The sequence below is a fragment of the Sinocyclocheilus rhinocerous genome, unplaced genomic scaffold (genome assembly GCF_001515625.1).
Source record: "Sinocyclocheilus rhinocerous isolate Xijiao unplaced genomic scaffold, SAMN03320098_v1.1 scaffold468, whole genome shotgun sequence".
Lineage (NCBI taxonomy): Eukaryota > Metazoa > Chordata > Actinopteri > Cypriniformes > Cyprinidae > Sinocyclocheilus > Sinocyclocheilus rhinocerous.
The window spans coordinates 1258639-1280951 of NW_015635305.1; the positions used below are offsets into that span (position 1 = coordinate 1258639).

Sequence of the window (22313 nt, forward strand, 5' to 3'; positions counted from 1 at the left end):
GATTGCTATCGGGATGTGAAGAGACTTTCAACCAGCATAACAAAAATGTTTCTGAAGACAATCACCTATTGCGCCTTTAATAAACAGCTTGAATATTCGATTTCTACATGTGGGTGGGAATTAAACGCCCCTTTCTGCTGATTGGTCAGCCGAAAATCAAACCGTGCCTTCATCAGTTCTTCAGCAGAATCACGCAGCAGAATAATAGTCATCCACTGCTGCAGTTGTACGGATTAATAACCGGTTTTATTAATTTCATATTTTTCATCAAACAAACAGACTAATGAATAGCTCGACACAACTCGTACAGGGGCAGAGTCTAGACAGGTCTTTCTTCTGTGTAGACCAGCGGTTCTTAAAGTGATAGGGGGTCCAAGAAATAATTTGCTATAGCCTAAAGTATTTCCAGACTGTAAAGTATTTTTCTACTTTCAATATTAAATCAAAAAACGAATGATCGAATGATACACGGATTGATATTGTTCCATAAAAATGAGAATCGATTAAAATCGAGAGATTTTTTTACCCAGCCCTATTTTCTAGTATCAGATATTTTGAAAGTGTACGATTCCTGCATTTCTTGCTTAACCAGTTGACTTAGCATTTGAGACTGAAGTTCTTTTCTTTTGCTTAGGGCAAAAACAAATTGTGGATTCCAGTGTCGACCTAAGTGAAGATTGAGGTAATTTATGAAAAATACTTTGAGGATTTCTTTTAAACACAAAGTAGTCACTGTACTGATCGAGAAACATTAGAACGATAATGATGGGCTGCAAATGGTACAAGATGTGTTAATCATGATTATGTAAAACAGGGATATCAAGGGAGATGTGCAATGTTTACAGCTGAATGAGTATTTGTAGTGACCCACTACAGTTGCATGGCAATGGTAGGTGTGGCAAAGTGTTTGAAGGTATTCAGGAGGGGGACCTTGGTCAAAAATCCTTCCGGAGCTGGTAGACGTAGCCTCAGATGGGAGACAATTTGCTGAAAATGCAAGGAGGCTTTGGGCTGGACTTGAAAAGCTTTGGACACATGAAGGCAGCAATGCGTGCTGGCAAGAAAATATGAAGCTCCCAGCAAGAGGATTAGGACATCACTGCATGCATACCTGTCATGATCGGGTTTGGAGAACCCCCATATCTCAATGTATACTGAAGGCTGTAAACCCCAGGTCCAACCAAAGATTCCTCTATCAAAGCCTTCCTCCCAAAAGCTGACTGATACTCCCCCAAGGAGCCAAATAGGAATGGTGGCATGGCCGCAGAGCCTGCATTTAAGATTCCACCATTTCAGCGGCTTCTTACCAACTAAAACTCTCCATTGTACAGATATAAAAAGACAAACGGGTTATTGATATGGTTACTCTATTATTTAGGGAAATGTTGTAGCTTAACGCATTTTAACATCTGAAGAAATTAAAAGTAACATTGTTTGAATGCCAAATTTCACAATTTGTCAATCTCTACTCAACTGCTTCTCTCAGGGGAGCACTTTCATTTTGGAACAGGGGACCTCAGAATGGTGAACCTTCTCACCACCAGACAAAAACTATTTGTTTCCTGTGGGGACATAGTAGGCATTCCAACTACTCTTAAGGTTTCAGACCCAACTCAACCATTGATCTTCAGGAACTAAATCAGGAATTGAGTTTTTTCTTTCAACAGAATAATATCCCTGACCAAACTCTATGACCCCTTGGGAAAGAATAAAATCATTTGGTTCTGCATAGGACACAATCCCCTTGAACACAGGAAACAAAAATGAATCTTACCCGGGAGTAACTAGACTTACACAATGCAAACACTTATCATGCTTGTTTTGGGGAGAGCTTCAAGAGCACTGGAGAAGTGTTACAAAGAGAAGACCCGGAGCACCACTGCTGGCATCGGAGATGGTTGGATAAAACCTGGTAGTGTTGAAATCGGCTCTAAAGCAACTTGAAGCCACTTGGACTGGCTTCAACCCTTTTACAGTGTGAACACATTACAGACTTCAAATGAAACAATTAATGTAAATGAAGACAGAAAGAGGCACTTTACCTCAGTGGTGTAACTTTCAAAAGGAAAACGGTGTAGGTCATTTCTTATGTATGGCCAAGCTCAAGCACAAACCAGGTTTAATTTGTACCATTTTCAATAGTATTTTCTCCAATTCAAAAAGGTGCAAACATTGTTCTACCAGCATTAACATCTAGCACCATCTCCACAGTGCCAACAGATGGGCTCTTTAGGTTGTCAAAATCAGCATGAAATATTAATCTGATAGGTAGTCGGTTAATGTGAGCAACGTCTTTTCCAACCTCCATCCCGGGTGTTTTCCTCTCGGATGACGGGCGAGGTGAGGGTGATGGTCACCTGCATCTTGGGCTCAGCGGAGGAGGTAAGGATAATGGCAGCCTCTTGGACGGAGCCTTTTACCTCATATTTCTCCGGAGTTACCACCTGACAAACACATGGGTTAGCAGAAAACGAAGTTACGCCCACCTAATTGAGATCTGGCAAACCCTGACCCAGTCCTGTTCCTGGAGGGCCAATGTCTTGGAGAGTTTAGCTCCAACCTGCCCCAACACACATGTCTGGAAGTTTCCAGTTATCATGAATATGCTGACCAGCTGGCTCAGGTGTATTTTATTAGAGTTGGATCTAAACTCTGCAGGACAGTGGTCCTACAGGAGCAGGATTTGACACCACTGCCGTAGAGCATTTGAAAAAACAAGTATAAATTTAAAGGAAAACTTGTGGGAAGATCTAATATTATTGCAGTTTGCACTGCATTGAACCGGTACCGTGAGCTGTTTGGGAAGATGTTCCACAATGCGTGTTAGCAGATTCTTGGTCGGCTTCTCAGAACAAAGGAGGACCAGGTTGACATTTTTGTCTCCACGTAGAAGCAGCCCTTTGGCAAGAACGCCTACCCGCATCACTCCCTTCAGCACTCTGCAATGCACAAGAGGTCATGTATTGCTTTACCCTTTTCTTTCTCTCTGCTTTGAGAAACATTAAAGCACTCTTCTCCCACCTGTCTTTGGGAGGCTCTTTCTTTTCTTTGTCCTCTTCTTTGCCCTCTGCACTTGCATCTTGGTCTGTGATGATGTCAGAGACAAGCTTAAGTGCTCGTTCAGTGATTGATACGATCTTCTGGATGGCCTGGAGCTCATCCTCAGATGGGTAAATAGCTGCATGTTTGGTCATCACATAACGATCATCTGAGGAATCAGGGCGACGTGGAGGCTGCAACAAATACTATGTGTTATGAACCAGTTGTGATAAATACATTTCAAGTGGTAGATATAGTAGTGATATCTGAATTGATATTCCAATAAACACTCCTAGTGTGTAATGCAGGTATTATTCAGCCATTTTTCAATGTATAATGGAGCTATGATTATTATTCTAGTCAACAATATCTACTACTTGAGACAGGAAGGGTCTGTCTGACCAGCATGTAAAGCAACCAACCCTCCTGTTCAAGTCTCTGTCACTTTTGATCAATGTAATGCACCTTTGCTGAATGAATGCAGTTATTAATAAATCTTACAGAACTTACAGATTCCAAACGTTTTAAATGGTACTGTACCTCAAACACAAACCACGTTTTGGCAAATTCATCAGGGTTTTCCGCAGTAGTAGTAGTTCTCAAGACTTACCACTGGTCCTTGTGGTTGAGGAATGGGCATCCCAGGCCTCACTCCAAGAAGACCAGGAGGTCCAGGTGGACCCTGTGGATAACTTCCATCAGGCATTCTGCGCCTTTCCTCCCAGTGGTGCTGTTCTTCCTCCATACGTCGCCAATACATGTCCTCTTCATAGCGCCTGAGAACAATTACAATATTTAAGACCTCAAAATGCTCATGTGTAGATACTGACATATTGGAGGAGGAAAAAAAGCATCACACCTCATCTCCATCCTCCAGCGCTCCTCCTCTTCACGTCTTCTCCAGTATTCTTCCTTTTGCATCTGCTTCCTCATCTTTTCCTCTTGGATTTTCCTGGCTCGGATGCTAGGTTTCACTTCCACCTGGAGTTCTGGGTTCACCTTTTTCTACAATGGTGGAATATACAATCAGCTACACTGACAAAACATCACATCAATTTCGATTGTTCTGCATTTATAATAAAAGAACCACTGCAAACAACAAGTCACTTACTAACCTTATACTGCAGTCGATGTCTCCTTCCTTTCAAATGCATTTCTTTGGCATTCGGGTCATTGAAACTGCATTCACACAGTTTGCAGTGGAACCGGATAACCTTTCCTTCATCATTCCTTACCTGAAAAAAAACAAAAAAACATTTTGTTTGCACTTGGCTTAACCGCTTTAAAGTGACTTTCATTTCCCTATTGGAACTTTTTTCCTGATACCTCTTCAACATAATCGTGTCCAACGGGCTGAACATCACTCTGCAGGGCTGCAAGTGCTGATTGAGGTGACAGAGGGTCAGGCATTTCATTCTTTGGGTCCGATGGTTGTGCAGACACTGCGGACTGTGCTGTTTTAGCTGCCTCCATCTTGGATTCTTCATTTTTAACAGCAGTGGTCTGTAACTTGTTTCCACCTGTTTTGTTAATGCATCAAAGCAAATACTGTATTGTGTTAAATTATATAATAAATTAAAACAAAAAAGGTAAACATCAAAAATAAATATGAACTGTTCTGTAAATGTTCATCACATCAATTTCGATTGTTCTGCATTTATAATAAAAGAACCACTGCAAACAACAAGTCACTTACTAACCTTATACTGCAGTCGATGTCTCCTTCCTTTCAAATGCATTTCTTTGGCATTCGGGTCATTGAAACTGCATTCACACAGTTTGCAGTGGAACCGGATAACCTTTCCTTCATCATTCCTTACCTGAAAAAAAACAAAAAAACATTTTGTTTGCACTTGGCTTAACCGCTTTAAAGTGACTTTCATTTCCCTATTGGAACTTTTTTCCTGATACCTCTTCAACATAATCGTGTCCAACGGGCTGAACATCACTCTGCAGGGCTGCAAGTGCTGATTGAGGTGACAGAGGGTCAGGCATTTCATTCTTTGGGTCCGATGGTTGTGCAGACACTGCGGACTGTGCTGTTTTAGCTGCCTCCATCTTGGATTCTTCATTTTTAACAGCAGTGGTCTGTAACTTGTTTCCACCTGTTTTGTTAATGCATCAAAGCAAATACTGTATTGTGTTAAATTATATAATAAATTAAAACAAAAAAGGTAAAAATCAAAAATAAATATGATCGGTTCTGTAAATGTTCTGTAAGAACATAACACTGATTCAGCAAGACATACCAACAAAGTTGATCTTGGGTGTGTTGACCTTCTTGACAGAGGTGCTGTTGGCCGAGACACTGTTGGGCACTGGGCTCTTGCCCTGTGCAGCTGAAGCTGCCATGTTGTTGACCATGCTGCCAGATTTTAAGTAAGAGGCAGAAACAGAGGAAGCAGAGAGATTGGACGATGTGCCTGTGGAGCTGCTGATGTTGGAGCTGGCAGTTTTATTAGAAGCAGCTGTACTGGAGGTGGAGGATTGGGAAACAACACTGGGCTCTGTGGATGGTATTGGCTTTCCTAGTTTGGTATGCAATTTCACAACCTATAGAAACAGAATTCAATTAGATACTAGGCACATATAATCAATATCCCACCCACATGCACATCACATTTTTACTTATTACAACTTGGCTTTACATAATCGAGTATGCTTGTACTAATGCGGCATCCATTCCCCTTCAAACAACTTCCCACTGCATATTGTAACAGATAAGAGTCCCTAAGAGGCAAGGCCTCTCTACAACGGAGAGCCAGAATCATACGCATTCAAAAATAGTGCTGCCAAAAAACATGCTGATAGCAGATTAATATGTGCCGAGATCAGAGAGTGAGTCATGTACCTTCTGGTGTTTGGCTCCTCTAATGTGCGCGGCGTACGCATCAGCTCCAGTACAGGAGACGTCACAGAGCTCACAGCGTAGCTGATTCTGTGTGCCGCGGGCGGAGCTCCCACCTCCGCTGCTGCTACTGCTGCTCTGTGACAGCTTCAATGCGGCTTCCTTCTTTTTGTGCTTCTGACCCTCCAGATGCTCCTTATAGGTCTGAAAGCAGGTGATAAGATATACAAGTGCCATAATTCATGCAAACCATTTATTATGAGTATTTAGGAAAACACTAGCGTCTGGGCACTCAGTTACACATAATACACAAACAACAGCAATAAATTTATTATAATAAAATACCTGGGGTCCAGCACAGCTGATCTTGCAGACATCACAGTAGTGTATCTGTGGTGGTTTAGGGGGCTGTTTAGGTTTGAGTGTTTTGTTCTGCAAGGGAGTTTTCTTTGTATAAGTGCTGCCTGTCCACGCGGCAGTGGCTGCTGCGGCGACGGCCGCCTGTTTCTGCTGCTGTTGCTGCTGCTGCTGATAGTAGGAGGAGGCAGCTGAATACACTGCAGCTTCATAGCCAGAGTATGACGTTCCTGAATATACAGAGAGGAGCAATTATTGGCCACAGTACAGACTGAGATTGACAGGATTGCACTGTAAATCTATAAGCCTAGTTCATGTAGACCAATTGGTAGAGCATGACCCTAGCCAGGCCAAGCTCATTGGTTTGGTTCAGTATTACTACTAGCAAAAACATTTCACTTGCATTCTGTTCAGTTCCGATCAAATAAACTACTCAACGACCAGGGCTCAGTGTGCATTTCATGACATCAAACATTTTGGAATAGAACAATGATGTTCTTACCAGAGTATGTGACTGCATTGGTGCTGTAGGTGGGACTCTGAGAGTATGACGGGACTACAGAGGCAGCCGCCGCAGCTGCAACCGGCTGTACAGCAGAGGACACTGGGTAAATGGAGAAGGTTGAGGTGGCAGGTCTAGGGGTGGCTGGCTTTATGGCTGTAACCTGACGCGTTTGCTGGGTCTGGGTGTACGGAGTGGCGCCTTGGCTGTATCCAGTTTTAGGGGCTAATGGGACGAGTAAGACAAAGTTGTACAGAACATTTTACAATACAGATCATTTAAAGGGTGACCTGGAGAGGATTATTGATTTAATTCTGTGCCCCTCAGATGGCATTCCTTCAAAATAATGGAATGGGGATAAATGAAAAAAATGCAATTTGATTCCATTTTAATTTAAATAAAATAAATTAACTAAAATTAAAAATAAATTAAATCAAATGTTACAGTTTTTAATAGAACACTAAGGCCTTTAATATTTGGTAATAAAAAGCAATACAAGATCATTTTACGGAAAAGCAGAAGCATGAAAATTTAGTGTTTATTGCAAAACATTTCTTCCCATTTAAATGCCAAGACATACCTGTCTGATAGTAGGATTCGGCCACAGTGGGTGGTGGCTGGGCTGCTGCAGCGGCTACAGCCGGTGTAGCTGCAGGTTGCTGGTAGTATTGTTTACTGTCATACGCTACAGCCGGAGCTGTGGACCGCACATATGAATAGGAGTCCTGCAACAGTAAACAAAAGGCTCGTCTTTTCTTAGCCATTCGACATTGATCTGACTCTCTTGAAATTGAGAATGCATTTCAGAAATAAAGATACACATAGATACAAAAGTTTGGGGTCAGTAAGATTTTGACAGAAGCCATTTATGCTTACACCAAAGCAGCATTTGTGTTATCAAAAATACACTAAAAACAGCAACATTGTGAAATGCTACAATTTGAGAGAAATGATAATGATAGTTTTAGTCATTTATTCCTGTGATGGTAAAGTTGATTTCAGCAGCCAGTACCTGTCTTCAGTGTCCCATGATACTTCAGAAATCAAATATGCTATTTTTTTTTCCCCCAATAAAAGTGTATTATTAAATGTTAAAAAGAGCTATGCTGCTTGTTTGTTTTTTTTTCCAGGAAATAACTTGTAACATTATAAAGTCATTAAGTTTCATTTTGATCAATTTAATGCATTTCAATAATTAATGCATAATAATAAAATGTATTATTATTTCTTGCTGAATAAAAGTAATAATTTCTTTGAAAACAAATCTTGCTGACCCCAAGCTTTTGAAGAGTAGTATGGGAAAGACTCAAGGTGACATAAACGGCAAGTTTCTCCTCTCTTTTACCTGGTAGTTTTGTGAGGTAACAGGAGGCGGTGGTGGGGGTACCTCCGGCTGTCTCTGTGCATACCCATAATCCGTGGCAGCGTGGGCTGGCTGGTATCCTCCATAAGCGGAGGATGCACCAGCTACTGCAACTGGTGCAGGCCTAGCAACAGCAACCGTGGCGGCTGTAGGGGCGTAGGCTGCTGCCACCGTGTGTGCCGCCACAGGTGCTTGATGTACAGTATAGCTGGCCACTGTTGTGGGGTGGGTGTATGCTACCCCAGCGGCCGGCTGCTGACTGCAGAGGAGAGGACGAGAGGCTTAGATGACAACACTGACAGCTATGCATACTCACAGTGCTGACCTGGCGCAATAGCATTTATTAAAAAAATAATAATAAAAATACACACACAGGACTACCATTCAAAATAAACTGACGGAAGCAAAAAGGTAACATTTGTGAAACAACATACAAAATCTAACCTACTAATAATGACCTTCAATGTAATTTTAAGACATTCACGTTAACAACCAATTCATGCCATAACAGATTATCTTTCAGGAATTCATTCATAATCGTCTTTCCTGATTGCTGGACTTAAAGGGGTCATATGATGCGATTTCAATTTTTCCTTTCTCTTTGGAGTGTTACAAGCTCTTGGTGCATAAAGAAGATCTGTAAAGTTGCAAAGACTAAAGTCTCAAATCCAAAGAGATATTCTTTATAAAAGTTAAGAGTCAGCCACGCCTACCTAAAACGGCTCGTTCTAACACGCCCCCACATAGTGATGTAGATATTTAGAAGATTTGCATAACGCCCCCCAAATGTTCACGCAAAGAAAGGCGTAACTTTTATTCTCGCTGTAGTATTGTTGCCGCCACCGCCATGCCGTGAAGGCGCTGTGTGTTTCGTTGTGAAAGCAAAACTACTTTGTTTGGCCTTCCAAAAAGAGGACTTAGCTGGCCAATCACAGCACACCTCGCTTTTTAGAACGATGCGCTTTGTAAAAATCGACGCGTTTCAGAAAGGCGGGGCATAGAGGAGAAACAATAATGTACAGTATGTGGAAAATAATGTGTCTTTTGAACCTTGAACCGCATAAACATTTCATTACACCAAATAATGTTCTTTTTAGCAGCATCATATGACCCCTTTAAAGTACCAAATATCCATTGGCTTGACAGGGAACATACATGTAGAGGAAGAAAATCAAATCAGATACGGATTAAATGATTTAGTGCAGCCCCGATCTGGTAACTCCCATTACTTTCCTGCAGAGATCTATACTTGAAACATACCAATACTAGGGGGTAATAATCTGGCAGGGATCAGAATTCGGCAAAACACTGGCTCCAGGACATTTCCCGATCCCAAACAACCCCCCCTTCCCCCACTTTACTTCCTGTCTGCTCTTCACGGTCATATTATAATAAAGTCAAATGTCAAAATAAATAAACCTAAATAAATAAAATATTCTTTAAATCTACTACTACTATCCATCCATCCATGTATAAAATGCAGACACTTCCAAACTGTCAAGCCATCAGTGTCAATGGAATGCTGACACCTGTTAGGAATATCAAACACCAAGCTGAGGGAAAACTGCTCAGAAATATGATCCAGCTCAGAAGTAACTTCACATCACGGCTATTTTGACAAATGGAGGCATGTTCTTTCATTGTATGGCACATTAAGAAAAAACGCCTAAACAAGAACATTAGGATTAAGTTACTTCAAAGAAAACTTAAACTGAAAAACGTCAACCTAGGCCGAATAAACTCTCGAAAAAGCGGATCAGTAGTGACATACAAGGAGTCCTTCAAGGCGTCCGTGAAGACATTGCCCTTCCCCACACACACGAACACATTTTGTCAATTATTCAGCTAAAATTAAAATCAGTGATTTTAAACAAACGTTGAAGTGTCAAAACGAGTTTTTAAATAGTGTTGGACGACCATATACATTCGCCTTTTTGCGTTTCCGTCTTAAAAACACTTGAGTGTAAAGAAGACCGTTGAGATGGACGGTCATGCGCAGAGCCGCTCTAGTGCAGAGCTGGAGGAGAGATGACAGCTGCAGTCTGAGTCTGCTCGCTTTACTTTGGCCGCACTGGCTAGACTCAACACTTTATCCAAACACCGCAAAACAAGAAGTAGTTCACAATGTTAATATCTTTTAAAAAATAAAAAACACGTCCCCTGTAGCAGATAAACCCTCAGAGATAAGCGTCGCGTCTGTTTATGAGGCAACCAGATCTGATATTAACATAAACAGTAGGCCTATTTATTATTAGTTACAAAACAAAATGTGAAATATACAACTAAAATGTACAGATATTAAAACAACTATTTACTTTAAACTATGATTACACGGGTTTAAACTGCGCACCTGCGCTGGCACGCCGGTTGTTTATATAAATAGAAATTGAATCAAACTGTATAGCGGTACAATATCCTCTTGTTTGTAGTTTATCCAATAATTTCAATTTCTTTGTAAGATGCCCGCCCAAAACACTAATAAAAACTCAAGTGTCAATCTCGCTCCCAAGCAAAATAAAATAAACAACGCATTACTGGCTAACATTATATTATAAACATAAGGATTTAAAATGGCATGTAATAATGCATCGTTTGCTCTCCAGCAGTTCATTTGAAGGTTTAAAGCATAGGCAATCGCCTCTCTCCCCTACCACCACCCGGACCAAGCAACAAAGGCAGAGAGGCCAAATCCCACCATTATTGTATCACCACGATCACCGCAGTCCCCATTAAACATCTCGGCCCTTACCTGTACTGGGCCGCAGCAGCACCATGGGTAAATCCAAAGTAGTTGCCGGTAGCCATTTTGACATCTTCACCTAGCCGGCTGGGCACTGAAAAAAAGGAAATATTCATGGAGGGTAAGCGACAGTGCGCAATGGCAACCATGATGAAGAGCCGTATCATGCAGAGGAAGAAAACACGCAGGAGACTACGACGAAATAAACCCCACACCCATAACATGATCTTAATCACGTCCTCTCTTGTCGAAATCGCGTCTAATGTCTCGATGTGTTTTTAAAAACCTAATTTTACTCACCATAGGTGAAGGAGACTACTGGACATATGGGAATCATTGGTTTCCTATTCTCTTACGAACTCTGACTCGTATCCCTGCCTTTTTATATGAGAAGGTCGTAACCAGGATATAGCGCTTACCGCACATGCGCGTTCGAACGTTGCGAGAGATGGGAAGTGTAGTTTTTCTTACAAACCATTTCAAGGTCGATGAGTACAGCTTTTGATCCAAAAACACACGACATATAACTTTGTGTATGATTGTGATTAGGAAGTGATATAGGACTGACAATAATGTGAACATGTAACATAACTTAAAACAGACTGTGAAATAATTAAAATGCTGAGTAAATTTAAATTACGGTAATTAATTCAGTTGTGGCTTTTTGAATGTACACCAAATTTTAACTCTGATGTTTTGTATTTTAATTTTACAGTAGTGACCATTTTTGTTCACCATATGTGAGTGAATTTAATCATTCACTCAACCAATTCTTTAAGAATACAAGGTTGATAAAATGTCTATTTATGACTAAAAAATTCTCCCTCCGCATGCAGATTACGCTGGTAGCCAACAAAATTATTCATGCCAACACACCCCAGAAATGTTAAAGCCTCATATTAAAAAATATATTCATATGAGTTTTATCAACGTCATTGCATTAAAACATCAATAATTCTCCACCACTTTGGCACTTTTATGTGAACGAGTTTGACGAACATTCAGTTCTCCATTATAGATCAGTGGTCTGAACATAGAACGAGAAGCATTCGTTCACTTTAAAGATTTGTTGTTACTGTGGTTTGCATTGAAGAAAAACTACATTTCCCACAATGCACTCTGAGACGTTATTAGCCATATGGTTGGTAATCGATTCCTCGACTTCCCGCCGCTGAGCGAGACTGACGCTGCAGTGCACAACGTTAAACGTAAGTCCTATTCAATTCATACTAAAGCTAATAGTAAACGGTCTATTTTAAACACGCACTTGTTAAATAAATGCACAGCCATGAAGAATCATATAAAGACCAGCCATACAAAACCGCTTCTAATATGAATGTGTTATCCAGGGCCTATCTTTCCACCTTAGTTTTGGGATGCAGAGGCCCATAATCAGCCCCGCCATACTCGCCGGTGTTGATGTACACGAGTTAGTTTTGCTTGAACAAACAAATTAAGTAGTTTGATGTCGTCTATTCTCGTATATGGAGGCAAATCGGTGAAGCGAAGTCATTATCGATCGGCATCAAGCCTTTCTCTTGCTTGATGGCTCTTTTCGACCAAGATGGCAATCCTCTCTCTCGTGCTCAGCGATCGGCGGAGGGGATGCTGCTGGAAGTTTGTAAAAATCAATGCAAAATTCATATAGTCTGAGTTTAAAAAAAAAGCAAAAACATTTACAAAGTGTATGCAGCAAGGCTGCACAATGTAGCTAGCCCTACAGTTTAAGGCTATGAAATATGTGTAGCAGGTTTTTATAAGATTTAATTTGGTACTTTTTGAGATCCAATTGGTCTTCTAAATAAACTAGTGTTTCCGCAGTTATGATGGAAATTCTGGGAATATCAGGGAATCTCACAATTGGATTCTAGGTCAGAGAAAGTCTGGGAAATTAATAAAATATTAAAATAACCCCCACTGTGTCTGTGCTCATGTTTGGTTTTTTTTTCACCCATAGCAATATGCTTCATAATTGTTAGTAAGTAAACTATTACTATTGATAAGTAAACCTTTTAAATAATTTGGAGTCATTGAAATTATTTGTTCTGAGGAATCACTTAAGTGTTTTTAGAAACAATATTGTGTGACTCCTGTGCATTGATGACACATGTAGCTAATATAGATATGGCATTTGTTATTTAGAGAATTTTTCTATTATTAAAGAATCTACATTTTTTAGTATTCATGTATTTCACATTTACATTGTTTCAAAAACTACAAGACCATTTCATTAAATTCTGTGATGTAGCAGTTAGTATAAAGCACAGGTTTTCACATCAAGGGTCCCTTGCTAAATAGAGATTGAGCTGCTGTTATATACAAAATAAAGCCATACATACCTGGAAAAATGTGTATTCACTACTGAAATGAAGTTCCATAAGTGGCATTGAGGGGGCAGTGTTGAATCATATTTTACATGAAATTGTACTTGTGTTCAACTTCAGCAGCATGCCTAAGTCTAAAGAAGTGCTGTCTTCCACTTCGAATAGTGGTTCGGACAGTGATACAGAAACAAAGGTATGAACACTGATTTACATGAATGCAACAAAATTAATATAGCCTTTCCAACTGGAAAACTAAGTTTATGCTTCCTGACTTGAATTTAACTTGAAATCAGCAGTGGATATTTAATCTGAATATGTGCTGCAGGCCTGAAAGGTCATGTGTTTGTTTTTGTCTCCTTATTTCTACCAAAGGCCAAAAGAAAGAAGGCAAGTGCTCCTGAGAAGCCTGCTAAAAAACAGAAAAGTGGAGAGACCTCCAAACCCAGCGGCTCAGCTAAGAGTGACAGAAACAATGATGATAACTTGTTCCAGGTTGAGTTTTTCAGCATTTTTGTCCTGACCGCCCTATCAGGGTTTATTAATGACCAAATGATTATACATTATCCCATATGCAGTAGAACTGCTTACCAAATAAATAAATGCATGGACATGTAATATTGATCTGATGTTAAATTATCTTGTAGATTAGTTTAACATCAGTTTATAAAATATATTATTATTATTGATCTGTAATGCAACTTTACTTTTCTTTTTACTTTTTTATTAGTAACACATCTCTTATCAGGTTCTTTTTATTCCGGTTTATGTAAATTCTATGTAAGAACTCCTACAGAATACCAGTAACCAGCAATTTCTTCTATTTTAGATTTATTTTTGAATGTTTTGAGTGTAATAATGAAAGTCTAGTATGATTTGAGCTATTATTTACTGTCCCTGGTGGCTCATTCATGTTTTGATATGTGACAGATTGGAAAGCTGAGATACGTCAGTGTCAGAGATTTCAAAGGCAAGGTTTTGATTGACATTCGAGAGTACTGGATGGACCAAGCTGGTGAGATGAAGCCTGGAAAAAAAGGTAATTATGGGGCCATTTATTTTTCTCCCAATTTATTTGATGTATTTTTGTGTCATTCTACTTTGACCTCTTAGTCAAACAAATATCTTTCAGTGCAGGTAAAATGTTCCTGTGTGTATTACGTTTTATTATTATGCCATAGTAGTTTTGTTCCATCAATTGTATTGAATTACCCTTAGGCATTTCATTGAATCCTGAGCAGTGGAATCAGCTGAAGGAACAAATGTCGGACATCGATGATGCAGTTATAAGATTGTAAGAGCTATTTGTGCAGTGAATGGTTGTCTGGCTCTTTTTAGAGTTCTATACTTTGGTACACAGGGACTTTAACAAAATGTTTCTTGTTTCAACTTGTGTTATATGTATGCTGTTCAATTTGAAGAGACGTCTTTTGTTATGTTATTGTTAATATCCAGTTGTCTGCTGTTAAATGTTGATGTGTGTGAATAGTAAGTCTTGACTGGGTGATTGTTCTTTTAATAGTACAATAGCTGCATTGTTCTCATACTCTGCCTACATAATAAAGGCTTTTTTTGGTTTGGAGTCTTTAGTCTGGTGTTTTTTTTTTTGAGTATAAAAATATTAACCATGTTATGTTTTGTTCCCTATATCATGTTAAAGTGCATATTTTTAAACTGGAATTTGTTGTGATCCTGTCAATAAACAGCAGTAATGGATGACCTAAAATGAAGGCGTTTGGCACTTTATGATGCTTGTTGTGTCCAGTCCTGAGTGCTTGTGTGTAATTTGCTCGCCTTCGCGTGGGAGCAGGAATTATAATGGTCCGTACACCCACTCAAACATAGACCAGACTCCAGAATAAAAACAGCCCTTTCACTTGACTGTCCAGAAGAGCCATCTTGCATCAATTGCATTTGCTGTCTAAATTAAATCACTCTTAAATCATGGTAGCCACTGTATTGCCAGCACGTCTTTGAGACAATATGGTTTATGGTGTTGCGTGCAAAGCAAGCATTATTGGGGTAGTTTCTGTACGAGGTAACCACAGTGCAAGCACATTTTTTTTGAGATGCAGAGGTTCATACTGTGAATAAACATTTATAAAATTAATCTACTTTTATATTGTGTGTATATATATAATTGTTATGTTAGTATCAACTTAATTTCAGAATTCATTGACTGAACAGCATTTCTACATTAAGACATTTTGTGCAATAATGGTACATAAACTATAAATATATATGTATTTCAAAATGTGCATCAATTCATATTATGACTGTTTCTTGAATATCAAATGCATCCTAAGGTTTGAACATAAAGCTGTGCCTTAGAAAATAATATTTCTTTTTCTGTTTCACTGCTTGCACTTCAGGTGGTGGTTACAATGGAGATTACTTGGTTCATTTTAGTTCCTGAGAGGTAATAATTTCATGTTCCGATTGAACCAGCTTTTCACTCCCAACTTCAATTCTGTGATCAAACACCAAGACATGAACTATGAAACATCAAAAAATGGCAGTCTCTAAAACCTTCTAAAACCATGAGTATGTCATGTACACCTGTTAGTGTAAAGCTAATGTTTGTGTGTAAAACTGATCAAAAGAAAATGAAACATTTTATTGGTGGCCAGTGGTCACACTATGTAGGCCTGAGTTTGGTGTGGTGTGTATGATTTCATACTAGATGTTCTGTTTAATAGAGTAAAGTTCCTTAGATTAAAATGGACCATGCGCATTCATATTTGTCAAAATTGCCCAATAGAAAGGTATCACTAGGTGGCACCAATGCTCTATTGAAATAGAATTTATCCTGCTAGTTTTTGGACAAGAAAACCATCCTCAACTTGTCAACGTTTTTAACAATGACACAAAGTTCTCCTTAAAACTGACTGGCCATTGTAGAGTACAAATTTCCATTTTATACAGTTAAGGTCGTAAATTCTGCTTCGTACCCTTTCTATCAATATGACAATTCTGATACCAGACAGCGTGTTTGTGGCTTACTAATGTGAATTTCTTTCCATCACATGTTAGTTGTTGATAGGAAAGGAATTTGTTTCACAAGTCTTGGCAGTGCATCAAACACCGTTAATGCATGAAAATTTCCTTTCCTATCAGTGTGTGATAGATATTCCATCTGAACGCACTGACCTGAGTGATGTGGAGGAATCAAATTCATTTGTTCAGTTAGAATGTGCTGCAAGTTGTGCTTTGGTCTGCAATCATTTTAATGAAAGCACAAACACAGTGCAACCATCTGTCCACAAAACAGGAATTGGTGGAATGTCCCCGATAACTGGAGGCGGTTTGAATCGTCTCTGCAGCTTCCATCTTCTTGAGATTTCCTGTACATCACTTTGATGCTTTTATGATGGATGGAGGAATACGCAGAACATCCTGGAAGAGAGAAGCCGAGCGGGCGTGTTGCACTAGTTTACTGGTTTTGGAGCACTTTAGGTCACCGATGCATCAAAAGTCCAACATCTGCTTCCATTTGAAGGGTCTGCGGTGAGCCTGGCGATTGAACATTGGTGTCTGTGGTTCTTGGACTGGTTCTCGTGTCATTGAGTATTGCATTGCATATTTCAGTGCTTGAGTTTCAGGTTATGTTTATATCTGGACATGGGAATATGCTGGGGCGTGTAGCTCATCTTTGGGCTAATATCAAACCGGCATGGGTTTTACAGGAGAGAATAACGCATGAGGAAACCCTTTCAGCCCAGTTTTGATGGATGTCTCTGCCTCTGTTGTTTTACTCTATGGTGGCTAATATAACGGATACAGTTTCATGGAAGGAATTTGTACTTCCATTGAGATGTAAAATGCATATTAATTACGGGGCGCCTTGAGTTTCCTGTCCGTGACAGAGATGGTATTGGCTGGAACCTGCTTTGGCTGTGAACTAAGGCAGGATCTTGCCAATTTGTCTACAGTTGAATTAACTTTACAATGGACAAATGATATTGAGAAGTTTATAGGCCACAATCCCTTCTCTTGACCCTCTGGCAAGGATAAAATCATTCATCTCAAACATGTCAGAAGAAAAACAAGTCCACTTAGACTTCACCCTGGCAAAAGTGTTCTCGCTGCGGTGCACTTCTACCAAAATGTACTATCATTCTGTCATTCCTTCAAAGCTGAAGGAGAAAACAGAAAATGTGTTGGTATCCTGGCTGGCTCCGTGGAATGTCCAGTGAGTGTCAGTTTAATAATGGTTGCAGTTGTCTTTGGCATGGATATGTTCTGCTTACATGTGAGGTCAGTTTGGTGAAGCTGCCACAGAAGTGAAGATAGATCAAAACATTAATCATTCATGATTAATGAGTATAATTCCAAAGGTGGACAAGGAATCAAGCATGGGGATGAGATGAAATGTTGCTTTTCCTGACTGTAATGATAAAACACGTCCAGACGTTCCTTCTTATGGAAGATTCTGTTTGATCACTTTCCTCTTCGGCGTTCGGATTATACACAGAACTCTTCTCACAGTGCTCATCACATGAATATCTGACTCATGCAACACCAAATGTATTTCTTAGTAAATATTTTTGTAGATTACTCGTATGAAAATACTTACGGATCTGTTATTACTCATGGCTTTGAATGGCAAATCCATCAGAGAAATATAAAACGTCTGTAGTTCAAGAAAAATAAGCGTTTAGTGTAGTATTGTTAACTGTAAAACTCAAAAACCTGACTCTAGTGTCTTTTATCACATGCTGAAGTGTATTTCATGTTTCATATCGGCTGTTTCATTGTTAGCACAAAGCTTAGATGCAGACATGGCTGCTCATGTTGGCTGGAGAACACTGAGGAATGTTATGGTCTTGTTGATAATTCTCCCCTCTCAGCTGGGGCTTATACAGCCCCTCTCGCTGGCTGCGGGACCCCGCTGAGCAGAACGTCCCTGAGGTTAGCTGGAGGTGCCCTTGACCTGACTGTCCACGCCACCTCGTAAATCTGCCCCAGCCTGGACCAACACTTATTGTTCACAAGGAGTGTTGTTTGCCAGGATTTAGTTTCACCCTCAGATGAGTTGTTTGGGTAGTCAGTACTGTTTAAATGTGCCTAAGGGTATCGGAATGTGTCAGCCATTACCACACGGCTCTCTGGAATACTTGATTCTGATTGGTCAATCTCGCCATGCAGCGGACAGATATTCCCAATATTTGCTGTCCCCTATGGCAACGCCACAGTGCGTGTTCACAGCAGTGAGACAACTCTGCTAGAATGCCTTTGGTTGTTTTCAGTTTGAAACCAATATAATGATCATATATATGTTTTTATACGCCGTTGTTATATGCATGTTAAAGGAATAGTTCACCCAAAAAAGAAAATTCTGTCATTAATGACTCACCAAACACATAAGACCTTTGTTCATCTTCGGAACACAAATTAAGATATTTTTGATGAAATCCGAGAGCTTCGAAATCCAAGAGTCTTCGAAGCACGTTCGAAACAGCTTTGTGGTACTTGCACGAACATACCCTCATGAACGTCTCAAAGTCTGACACTGACACAGAAGAAATTGTTGAATAAAGTCTTTATTTTTGTTTTCTTTGTGCACAAAAAGTTTTCTCATAGCGTCATAAAATTAAGGTTGAACCACTGATGTCACATGGACTATTTTATCGATGTCCTTACTACCTTTCTGGGCCTTGAATGTGGTAGTTGCATTGCTGTCTATGCAGGTTCAGAAAGCTCTCAGATTTCATAAAAAATATCTTAATTTATGTTCCGAAGATGAACGAAGGTCTTGTGTGTCTGGAACAACATGAGGGTGAGTAATTAATGACAGAATTTTTATTTTTGGGTGAACTAAAATAAAACTCCTTTAAATATTGTATTTTGAACAATTTTATTTTTTGAGAATATAATTTTATTTGAGTTAATTAAATTGACACCTTATCGTTACTCTGGACTTTCAGAAACAAAGCTTGCATGCTTCAAACTGTAAGTCTATATGATCATTATATTGGCCAAGTGCTGAAAAAAAAATATACTCAATACAGACATACCCCAAAGCAGAGGTGTTGTAGCGTTTTGTGGCATTGAGGGAGCCTTTGCAGTGTACACACAAGGTCAATCCCACAATCCCCCACGGCGAGATATAGCTTGGCTCCCATAAGAATAAATTGAAAAATGCCAGCTCTGCTCTACTCTATGCCAGTGGACAGATATGCATCGTAAAAAAAATGGCTCTACTTTCACGACTCTTGTATTGCACAGTGGACATGATTTCCATGTAACTGGCACCAACTTGTGTCTCAGTTATCCACTGTTGTGAAAATTATTTCAGAGGAATACAATTTTAAAATCAGTGTAATTTTGTTGCAGTGTGTGTTTGTTACTACATTGTAATGGACTATTTTTTCATTGTGAAAGCTTTAAGATAAAACACAGGTAAACTCAAATAAGTAGTTCATGCCCAAGTATTTATTTATAGTTATATAAATAAGTGGTACATTATCACTTACATAAGCCAGATTTCCCTCACCTGCATGCTACACAGCAGGACAGAAAGTTACATTTCCGGCAGCCTGGGAGGATTGAATCGCCTGGGCGCCAACATGATCCCTCGGTGTGCTGCTGCAAATGGCTGTGTGTTGAAGCATTATGCAATGCCATAACTTGAGCCATACTTTAATTCCTTTGATTCCCCACGGACACAATTAAGATAGTCATGGTTGTAGTTTTGACGCAGTGGTCCAAATGTGCTATCTCGCTCACAGGCGGAGAAATGTCTTGCCAAAGAGGGAAATTATAAGGAGTCATGTCTCATTTATCTAGTGTAAACAACACGGCCTCTGTGGCAAATCATCTTGTTATTTGCCTGGGTGTATCCACAGTGGATTTTCTTATCACAGATCAGTTCAGATAGTATTATTAATAAACAAACTGTGCAGAATTTAGATAATGATATCACACATCTCTCACTTAGTTTGCATTAATAGTGGAAAATACAATCAACTGATAGACTCCAGGTAGCACTAGAGAAAAATTTACTGTGATTAATGGGGGAAAGAAAGTTTTTGGAATAGTACAGTCATTAAATATTCATGGTCGTGCTTCCCGTGTTTGCACTGGGTTATGTTAAATCGCTTCAGGGATGAGGGTTTTCCACTTGACCTGTTCATATCCTGTTTTTCCTCCTTTTTTTTTTCCAGTTTACAGACTCTAAGGACACTAAAAATTCCTTATTACATTGAGGTACTCCCAGCTGTATTGTTTCATTACATAGCAGACGACGTGAAAAAAATATCTGTGCCATGCCTAGTCTGATTTTCTTATATCAGATAAACAATCATGCTGTAGTACTGAATCAGTGCTGCTTAGATTCAACTGCAAATGTTCTGATATTCAGCATTATGGCAGATGTGATATTGCTTTTATATACAAGAGGTTAATTAAAGGCATAGTTCCACCAAAAATGAAAATTCTGTCATTAATTAATCACCCTTGTGTCGTTCCAAACCTATAAGACCTTCGTTCATCTTTGGAAAACAAATTAAGATATTTTTGATAAAATCCAAGAGCTTTCTGACCCTGCTTAGACAGCAACACAACTACTACGTTTAAGACCCAGAAACGTAGTTAGGACATTGTTAAAATAGTGACATCAGTGGTTCAACCTTAATTTTATGAAGCTTCGAGAATACTTTTTGTGTGTAAGTAAAACAAAAATAACAATTTCATTCAACAATTTTTTCTCTTCCGTGTCAGTCTTTAATGCGCATTCACTAGAATACCACAACGCCCTTTCTGGACCCTAACTGACCCTTTAAGCCAGACAAAATTTGACTAGATTTCTCAATAGAAATCGTTTCATGGTCTTTTCCATAATAATTGCATTCAAATAACGTCAAAAACACATCAAATCTAAACCAAATGCTCATACTAAAGACATTACCAAAAAAAAAAAAAAAAGAGAGAGAAAAAAATTATAATTTATTTCCATATAACAAAGTGGCAAAAGTTATTTGTTTGTTTGATTTTTAAATCAGAGTAAATGCACTTTGTGGCTGTTCACACTATGATCCAATAAACAGATCTGTATCAAATGGGCCTACCATTCCCTTTACAGATAATTAGAAATTTGGAACCTGATTATTTGAGACATGAGAAATACTTTGTGTTGTATGCTCAGTAAGAACTTTTTTTTTTTTATCAGACCTCACACCACCCTCTCTACCCTCCATCTCTCTACTAAGGACAGAATGTAGACAGGACCAGACAATGGGAAGCAATAATAGACCATTCAAACAAACAAAGATTTGCAGAAGAGGTGGAAAAAAAGAAGCAGAGAATTTCTGACGTAAAAGCATCTACCGCACACGCAGTGTCAACATGTAGTGTTTCTCTTCTGTCTTGGGACGTCAGAGCATGCCATTTGGAGGATGTTTAAACAGAGATCTACTCGTCTCTTTGCTTTAGCCTATCTGCCGTACAGACCACAGGAATTCCAGGACAAACCCTGCTTGGACCGGTCTCCTCATTATATTGCAGAACCGTAACTCAATCCTTTTTTTGGATGGTTTTATTCTCAATAGTGTCATTAGAAACATAGAACAAGGCTAACACATATACGTATCATTGCGTTACTGCTCCAAAATATAGCTGTACAATGAATGTGTTCTGAGAATATTTTCCTAACTCAAATAAATAAAGCAACAGTTTGCATTGAAAGTGCAAAAACCTTTCTAATTAGGTTATGAAAAACTGGCGTTTTTTTATAGTTCTTAATGGGGGCATTTGGAAAACATTCTTAACACATATACATGTGGAGAGGGCTCCATGATTTATGATTCATTTAGCTGTTTCATTAACTCATAAATGTAGTTATTTAAAACTAGAATGGCCAAACCACTCCAATTCATCCACTCCAACTCCTAGAATGGCCAATTTTTTAATTTCAATATAACAGATTAATGAACAATGGATTCATGCTTATGTTTTGAGAATGTTTCCCGAGCATGATACCTTAAAAAGTACCATTAACGTTACTGCAAGAACATACCTTTAAAAGAAAGTTCTGGGAATGTTCCTTGTTAGCCTGGACTGTGAGATGGCCTAATCCACTAATACTAATTGCTGACTAATTCAGTTAGCAGTGAGAAGAAATGCAGGCAGTCAGTCACACTCTC

At 39.2% G+C, this 22313-nt stretch overlaps 2 protein-coding genes across 4 annotated transcripts in view; one reads left to right on the forward strand and one right to left on the reverse strand.

Annotated features, from left to right (window-relative positions):
• The window catches only part of LOC107746805 (zinc finger RNA-binding protein), an 18348-nt gene extending 7108 nt beyond the window's left edge, over window positions 1-11240 (reverse strand). For both annotated transcript variants that reach the window (XM_016561105.1, XM_016561106.1), the window contains exons 1-15: window positions 11150-11240; window positions 10859-10943; window positions 8092-8368; window positions 7327-7471; window positions 6747-6971; window positions 6233-6474; window positions 5891-6091; window positions 5289-5592; window positions 4951-5144; window positions 4740-4859; window positions 3899-4044; window positions 3650-3815; window positions 3022-3233; window positions 2789-2939; window positions 2303-2444 (exon numbers count right to left, since the gene is read on the reverse strand). In XM_016561105.1, coding sequence (XP_016416591.1) covers window positions 2303-2444; window positions 2789-2939; window positions 3022-3233; window positions 3650-3815; window positions 3899-4044; window positions 4740-4859; window positions 4951-5144; window positions 5289-5592; window positions 5891-6091; window positions 6233-6474; window positions 6747-6971; window positions 7327-7471; window positions 8092-8368; window positions 10859-10943; window positions 11150-11186 — 2647 coding nt within the window. In that variant the 5' untranslated portion in view covers window positions 11187-11240. The remainder of the gene's footprint in view (window positions 1-2302; window positions 2445-2788; window positions 2940-3021; window positions 3234-3649; window positions 3816-3898; window positions 4045-4739; window positions 4860-4950; window positions 5145-5288; window positions 5593-5890; window positions 6092-6232; window positions 6475-6746; window positions 6972-7326; window positions 7472-8091; window positions 8369-10858; window positions 10944-11149) is intronic.
• Window positions 11241-11961: 721 nt separating this feature from the next.
• LOC107746806 (activated RNA polymerase II transcriptional coactivator p15-like) lies at window positions 11962-14752 on the forward strand. 2 transcript variants are annotated; one of them, XM_016561107.1, is made up of 5 exons: window positions 11962-12057; window positions 13294-13366; window positions 13546-13665; window positions 14101-14209; window positions 14389-14752. In XM_016561107.1, exons 2-5 carry the CDS (start codon window positions 13298-13300, stop codon window positions 14466-14468), a joined length of 378 nt encoding a protein of 125 aa, XP_016416593.1. In that variant the 5' UTR covers window positions 11962-12057; window positions 13294-13297; the 3' UTR covers window positions 14469-14752. The 2 variants fall into 2 exon arrangements, with proteins under 2 accessions (XP_016416593.1, XP_016416594.1); XM_016561108.1 differs by having other exon boundaries at window positions 11964-12057; window positions 13297-13366.
• The last annotated feature ends 7561 nt before the right edge of the window (window positions 14753-22313 follow it).

Coding starts and splice junctions, on each gene's coding strand:
- LOC107746806 (XM_016561107.1), top strand. CDS start 13,298: ATGCCTAAGTCTAAAGAAGTGCTGTCTTCCACTTCGAATAGTGGTTCG. Junction 13,666..14,100: donor ATGATGATAACTTGTTCCAG/GTTGAGTTTTTC, acceptor GATATGTGACAG/ATTGGAAAGCTGAGATACGT. Junction 14,210..14,388: donor GATGAAGCCTGGAAAAAAAG/GTAATTATGGGG, acceptor AATTACCCTTAG/GCATTTCATTGAATCCTGAG.